The following is a 7,311-nucleotide window of genomic DNA, read 5'->3' as shown; positions in this document are numbered from 1 at the left end:
AACCGACGTCCAATAATTTTTTGATTTTTTTTTAAACAGTAAATTACTAAAAAAAAAATATTTGAAAAAATTGCACCTGTAGTTTATTAAATTTTCTGCCTGTGCATATTTTTATTTTTACTTTTTTTAAAATTAAGTCATTGAAACAAAAATTCAAAAATTATTAACTCACCCCCAACTTCAGTATCATTATTTTAAAAATTTTTTCTAATTTATTTATTTTAAAAATTAAAAAAATTGACAACTGTCCACCACAATCACACATCACTTTTCGAGACTTTTCCTAGTATTTAACCAAGAAACTGCGTAAACTTTTTCCTCTAGATGGATCTACCGGCATCTTTTTACATCGCTTCCATTTTTTTACTACTACCCATTCTACATTTATATGTATACCAATATAAAATTTATTTTGTTGATCACTGGGATCACTGTTTGTTAAACAGCGTAAAAAATAGTGTTATAAATTTAAGTACTGTTAAAGCAAGTGATTTTAAATTTTTACATGAACAATGTGCAAGTAAATTTATTTTAAAAATAAATTCAAACTAAAAAAAATTATCTGTCCATCGCCTTAACAATTTTCTGACTTGATTAAATAAATTTAATTAACTCCACTTGTCAGTGGGTTTTAAAAATTGCTAAATATAAAAAAAAATTATAAAAGTGAATTTGTTAAAACTTTTATGTCATATATTTAAATTTTAGTTTAAAATTAAGTAAATAATGTTTAGTATATAATAAGGTTGGAAAGCTCCATAATGTGTCAATAGAAAAATTCTATTTTTGTATTCATCCCGTTGATTCGAATGACCCTAATTATCCACAATAAATATAAGCCATGATAAAATTATTGGAAAAAGATAATGAAGTTGTGGCAAATTTAAACTTTTTCACTCTATCGTTATTTATATTTTTAAATTTAAATTTAAAATAAAAATGTTTTGTTTAAATGAAATATTTAAATTAAATAATGAAATATTTATAAATATATATAAAAATAAAGTTAAATTTATGTCATGGTTTGATATTTTAGTTAAATCACAATTTATATCACGGATAAATTTTATAAATAAAAGGTCGTTGTTAAAAAGTGATAAATATAATATAGTAAATATGAAAAGTATCGTATCATTTTTAAGATCACTCATGTATTTTACTGTTATATTCATTGTTGTAAATATATTGTCGGTGGCTGATGCATCAGAGCCACTTAGAAACCCGTATGAAGTTTTGGGAGTAACGAGACACGCGACAATTCAAGATATAAGGAAAGCATACAAAAATCTTGTTAAAGAATGGCATCCAGATAAAACAGATCATCCGGGAGCTGAAAATAAATTCGTTGAAATAACGAAAGCCTATGAGTTGTTATCCGATCCAGAAAGAAGAAGAAAATTTGATAATCATGGAATAACTGAGGAACATATTTCAAGACCAAAACAATCAAATTACTTCCATAAGACTGATCCTCTTGACGAATTGTTTAGTGGCGGTAATTTTAAATTTCATTATCAAACTCGTGACTTATCATTTTTTCACAAGATGAGTATTTCTTATCGTACGTATGAGAATAATGTTGTACCTAAAAGCTATCGAACGCCGTATTTTATTTTGTTTTACTATGACTGGTGTTTCACTTGCTTTCAAATCGAACCGACCTGGAGACGATTGATTGATGAGTTGGAACCCATTGGGGTTAAATTGGTAACAGCAAATGCTGAGCGCGAGCCTTCATTCGCGAGAAAAGTTAGCGTTCATTCTGTTCCATGTCTTGCTATTACTTTGGATGGGCGTACGAGTATTTACAAAGATTCTTTGTTCAGCGAAAAAAGAATTGTTGGTAAGTTTTTTTTATTTCGTTTTTTTAATTCAAATTTTGAGTTTTTAATTACAGATAATGGAGATAATTAATTGGCAATAAAAGTTCATTTGTAATCAAATCCTGGGTAAAAAAAATTCGTTCCATGAAAATTTAAAAAATATGAACCTGGTTCTCAAAGTTATTCAGCAAATGTTTTTTTTTTAAATAAGAAAAAAGGGGGTCTGCTAAAAATTTTACAAAATTTCTGGATCTATTTAGAGAAAGTAATGAAAAATAACCAGGTTCATGAGACCCGGACATATAAGAAATCTTTAGAATAGTCGAAAAAAAATTATTTCTATCACTGAGTCCCCGCTGAAGACTTCACAGGATCTTCAGATCCTTGAAAAGAGAGTAAATAAAAATTACCAGACCCATTCGACCTCCAGAACATTCCCAAAACTACCCTAACGCGTAGTCTTATTAAATTTCAAATTAGAAATATTTTATGAACGTTTCTTGATTTTATGATCTATGAGTTTCTAATGGGAACTCTTTCGGATCGAGGGTAAAATATTTTTAAAGTTCTTTTTTTTACTCAAAATTCGTTCGTATAAAGTCCTGGATAAATTTTTTTTCTGCCGTCAAAATTACAAAAGTTCTAATCTGCGTCAAGTTTGAAAATTCTGCATATCGAACTTTTGGAACGATTTTTTTTTGCACGGGATCATTTGAGTATAATTTAATAGAGTGATGTTATCAATGAGCAATCAATCAACAGTTGAGATTTAAAAAAAAATTTCTAAGTCAAATGTTCTTTATTTTTTCAGAATTTTTACGGAATAAATTTCCTTACAAGCTGTTCCAAAATATTAACGATAATAATATTGATCAATTTTTGTCTGGCTGGGTAGACAATAAAATACGAGCTTTAATATTTGAAAAACGTGATTCGCCTAGATTGCGTTATCTACTTGTCGCATTTCATCATCGTGAACGAGTTGCATTTGGATTTGTTCAAGTAATTTATTTTATAATCATCAAAAACAATAATAGTCTTGTCCTAGTCATTATTTTATTGTAAAAAAATTAATAACGTTTTACTCTAGATCATTTAAAAATCATCATTTTTAAAACAATGCTAAAATTTTCATTATTCAGGTGACGATTCAGTCGATCTTTATCAAAAAATTTTTTTTTTATCCAATACAATAATGATTGTGACAAGTTTAAATTATCCTGTCAAATTTTGGATATTTTTCATATCATCTGTATTAAAACTGCGAGTTTCAATGCCTACTTTGTCAGTCAAAACAAACCAATGCAATTAAGCCGTCAGAAACTCATTAGCCTGCCCGCTAATTTAATTCCTAACTTGATTTCATTCCTCAAAATCACATTTGCTTATTGTAAGTCTATAAATATTTACAGTCGAACTCGATTAACTCGGAACTTCCCCTGAATCTCGACCCCCACTACGAGCTACGCTATCTCCCACCCAATCCTATATATTTGTATGTGTCTATATATTTATAGATCCTTCGTTCATGTAGATGTAAAAGCGCATGCGTCATAGTTTACTTTTTAAAGGAGAAGGGGCATTCGTTAACTCGAAAGTTTAATTCCTTCATAGACTAACTATCCAAGTTAATGAAATTCGACTGTCATTCTAATAACCAATCAAACTGACGGGCTTGATAAAAAAAATAATATGAGGTTCAATAAAAAGTTATCGGTGAGAAGTTGGCTAATTTTGACTGCCCTAGCAGATCCGAATTACGGTAAATTGCCGTAATTTGCGGTATTCAGAAAAGTTGCCATAAAATACCGTATTTTGCGGTAATTCATCTAAAACTTGCGGTAATACTGCTGTATTGTTTGGTAAAAATACGGTATTTGCGGTAATTTACCGTAATTATAATTCGCTGGGGTGTCTCTAGACATTAAAACTCCAAGTATCAAAAAGTAATATGAAAATTATCCTGCGTGACCCGAAATAAAACACGATTTCAGACTTCGGGTAACATCAGCCCTTACCTTCGGCTTGGGCCAACCACCCTTGTCTGAAATCGTCTTATTCCATTAGTTGCCACGCACCATACTATAAATTAAATTATATAATTACAGCTCGGCAAATCTGAGACCGAAGCAATAGCACTGAAATATAAAATTCCAAAAGATATGAATACTCTGTTGTTATTCAATGAAAACTCCGAAAAACCCATGGCTTCAGTCAGTATGAAAGACATATCCAGCGAAACGATGCATAATGTAATAAAAAACAACAATTATTTAACGCTACCTCGACTTTCAAACCAAGCGATGTTAGATTCCGTGTGTCCGCCTGAATGGTTGAAGCCGCAGAAACGACTATGCGCGATTTTGGTGTCACAAAATAGTGCGATCCATGATTTAGCACGACACAAATTTCGTCAAGCTGCTATGGAATCACCCTACAGCACTGAGCGTGTAAGATACACGTACATATTCAAAGAATCACAGCCAGAATTCGTGGCAGCGTTGAGTGCAAGTGAAGGCAGTCCGATGGAACCTCTGCTGCACATCGTGATAATTTGGCGGCGTGATGTAAATAATTTGAAATACGAGTGGCTGAAAACGCAGTGGGTTGAGCCGACCCAAGATGAAAACAAATGGAACGAATCGAGACGAAATTTAGAACAAACGATTCAAAGATTGTTGCGAATTTCCGAAGCGTTGCCTTACGCAGCTAAAATCGAAGAGCTGGCTGACGAACATGCCCAGGGAACTGTTGATAAAATCATTGGAAGAGCGCTACTGGCTGTTGACTATATCTCTGATAATATTTCCAAGGAACAAATTCTTCCTCTGATATCTGTTATAGCGACGTTGGTATTAATCGGAGCTGCTGGCTACGGAATGTCTTATCTAGTTAAATTAGAAGAAATAAGTATTAAAATGAAGAAAGGCGACTATGAGAATAATTCAAAGCCATCGCAACTGTCCTCGCAATTGAGACTCCATGAATTGCGGGCGGAAAAATACAACGGGCTTGTACGGTTACTGAAACCTGGATGCCGGACTATTATATTGCTGGTGGACCATCAGAGCAGATTGAAATTAATCCCGGCATATCACAAAGCGATTTGGCCTTATAGAAAAAATAAAACATTGATGTTTAGTTATATGAATATGGAACGGGGATTGAATTGGTATAAAAAATTATTATCGTTAAGTCTGCCGGATTTGATTGAATTGAATATCAATCCGAAAAATTGTGTGGGTACTGTTCTGGCATTGAATGGCCACCGTAAATATTTTTGCATTTATCATGCTAAGCATCCGGAGTGTAATAAAGATAAAGAGTCAAAGGTAATTGAGAAATTGTTTTGATTGTAATGTTTTTAAAAATTTTATTGAAAATGGAAACTTTAAAATTTTCATTTAAATTTAAACAATTAGTTGAAGTTCCGAGTACTGGATTTTTTAAATTTTTTGAATTAAAAATCGCCTTAATTTAAACTCTGATACTTTTCATTTGTTCAATAGTAATTTCAGACCAATAATTGTATGTATGTAAATAACAACATCATCGTAATTAATAATAATAATATTTTTTATCTAGCGCATGGAACGAATCACCAAACAAATGAGTCAACGATCTGACGATGCAGAAGCTGGCGCATTTATAGGCTTTGATGATTCGAGTGATTCAGAATTGTCTCAGGATGAAGTATATTTATAATAATATTTTTAATATAACTAATGTCTAGTATTGATATTATCATATAAATCATAAAATTTATTAATTTTAGATAAAAAATAATCTTCCTGACCCAAACAAACCTTTAGCTGGTTTACCCAACTGGCTCGATAGATTATTCGAAGGCTCGACACAGCGCTATCATGTTAACTACTGGCCGGATTTCACTGCCAAATAATAAAAATATAATTATAATAATAATGGTATGTATCTAAACTTTTACTATTAAAATAATAAATCAGGTGTCTTGATTCTAGTCAGTTAAGTGCTATTAGTATATCTATTGAAAAGTGTTATCAACAAAACTATAATTTAAATTCACCTTAAAACCATAACATACTCATAAAAAATATAAATATAAATAAAACAGTTACGTTGTTAAAATCATGTACCTATCGTTATATGTATGAGCTTACGTAGTCCGATTTAATTCAAATCAGTCATGAAAATTATAATATATAAATAATACCCAAGACATTGTTGATTTCATGTAGTAGACATAATTTAATTAATTAGGGAAGGCATCAATTGCCTATGTTGTTTTTGCTGAATGTATCAAATGCCTACAATATTTTTTCGTACATAAATTCTTACTGCTGCCAACTAAAATTTATTTTCTACGGTTCTATTGCCTACCAAAATATTAAATATATAATTTAATTGCATAAAAAAATAATTGCAGTTCTATTGCCTACGGAAAAATAATTAATGATGTTCAATTGATTGCTATTTAATTGTGAACCCAGTCAAAGAAATTCCTAATTAATATAGACAAGCTTCTGATTTATTTGCTGAGAAAATCTTGTACTTGTTGAGGAGAAATGATCAACGTTAAAGACCGATCACTTGATAAAAAAAACGCAGCTGGTCTGAAAAATATCAGAACCTCGGTAGTCTTGACAATAGCAACTGTAAAACTTGACAGAGTTTTCTATCAGAAATTAGTGAGCTGATCAGGTGATTCCCTAAGTCGACTATGAGATTCAACCCAGTGTCTTATTATGGACCGGGCGAGTTATACTTTTATCAAGACTACCGCGGTTCTCATATTTTACAGATCAATCGTCTTTTTTTTATCAAGTGATCGGTCTTTGTTGATCATTTCTCCTCAAGTACAAGATTTTTCAGCATAATCAGAAGCTCGTCTACATTAATTAGGAATTTCTTTGATTGGGTATACAATTAAATATCAATCAATTGAACATCATGAATTATTTTCCGTAGGCAATAGAACTGCAATTATTTTTTTATGCAATTAAATTATACATTTAATATTTTCGTAGGCAATAGAACTGTAGAATAAATTTTAGTAGACAAGAGCAGTAAGAAATTAGAATGAACGAAAAAATATAGTAGGCATTTATTTAAGTTTTATTAATATAAAAAAATAATATTTCCTATATTATTCAATCAGAAATTTTGATGGACCAAAAATTAATAATTTTTTTTAAAGTTATTGTATTATTTTAATTTTTAAACCAACGGTGGAGTCTAGTCAAGTCACAGAAAACGTCCTAGTAAAATTTTAATAAAATTGATTTTTATTTTCTTTTAAATTAAATTTGAGTGAAAACACGCATCGGCAGTCACTATTTTAAAAACTATAGCACGTTCTTAATAATGGGAGATTCAAACAAATTTAAAAAAATTCTATTTGTTAAGTATTTAATTAGTATTAAATAATTGAATATTTACTGCAGTATTTTTAAAATAGTCATAAATTTTTAATTTAAAAAAAAATGAGTGCAATTACATTGAGTTTTGT

At 30.4% G+C, this 7,311-nt stretch overlaps 1 protein-coding gene across 1 annotated transcript; it reads left to right on the top strand.

Moving 5' to 3' along the window:
- Positions 1-346: 346 nt before the first annotated feature.
- LOC103573605 (dnaJ homolog subfamily C member 16) lies at positions 347-7,094 on the top strand. Its single transcript, XM_008552758.3, has 5 exons — positions 347-1,843; positions 2,635-2,825; positions 3,932-5,155; positions 5,409-5,516; positions 5,599-7,094. Exons 1-5 carry the CDS (start codon positions 940-942, stop codon positions 5,722-5,724), a joined length of 2,553 nt encoding a protein of 850 aa, XP_008550980.2. The 5' UTR covers positions 347-939; the 3' UTR covers positions 5,725-7,094.
- The last annotated feature ends 217 nt before the right edge of the window (positions 7,095-7,311 follow it).

This window comes from Microplitis demolitor, chromosome 9 (genome assembly GCF_026212275.2).
Source record: "Microplitis demolitor isolate Queensland-Clemson2020A chromosome 9, iyMicDemo2.1a, whole genome shotgun sequence".
NCBI classification, from domain to species: Eukaryota; Metazoa; Arthropoda; class Insecta; order Hymenoptera; family Braconidae; genus Microplitis; species Microplitis demolitor.
Note: the sequence above shows the minus strand (reverse complement) of the source record. Positions and strands in the feature narration are given on the sequence as shown.

What these genes read in the sequence shown, in the direction of transcription:
- LOC103573605 (XM_008552758.3), top strand. Translation starts at nt 940, where the DNA reads ATGTTTTGTTTAAATGAAATATTTAAATTAAATAATGAAATATTTATA. An exon ending in CAGCGAAAAAAGAATTGTTG is followed by an intron (nt 1,844 to 2,634) that starts GTAAGTTTTTTT and finishes TTATTTTTTCAG; the next exon opens with AATTTTTACGGAATAAATTT. An exon ending in CAGAATTGTCTCAGGATGAA is followed by an intron (nt 5,517 to 5,598) that starts GTATATTTATAA and finishes TATTAATTTTAG; the next exon opens with ATAAAAAATAATCTTCCTGA.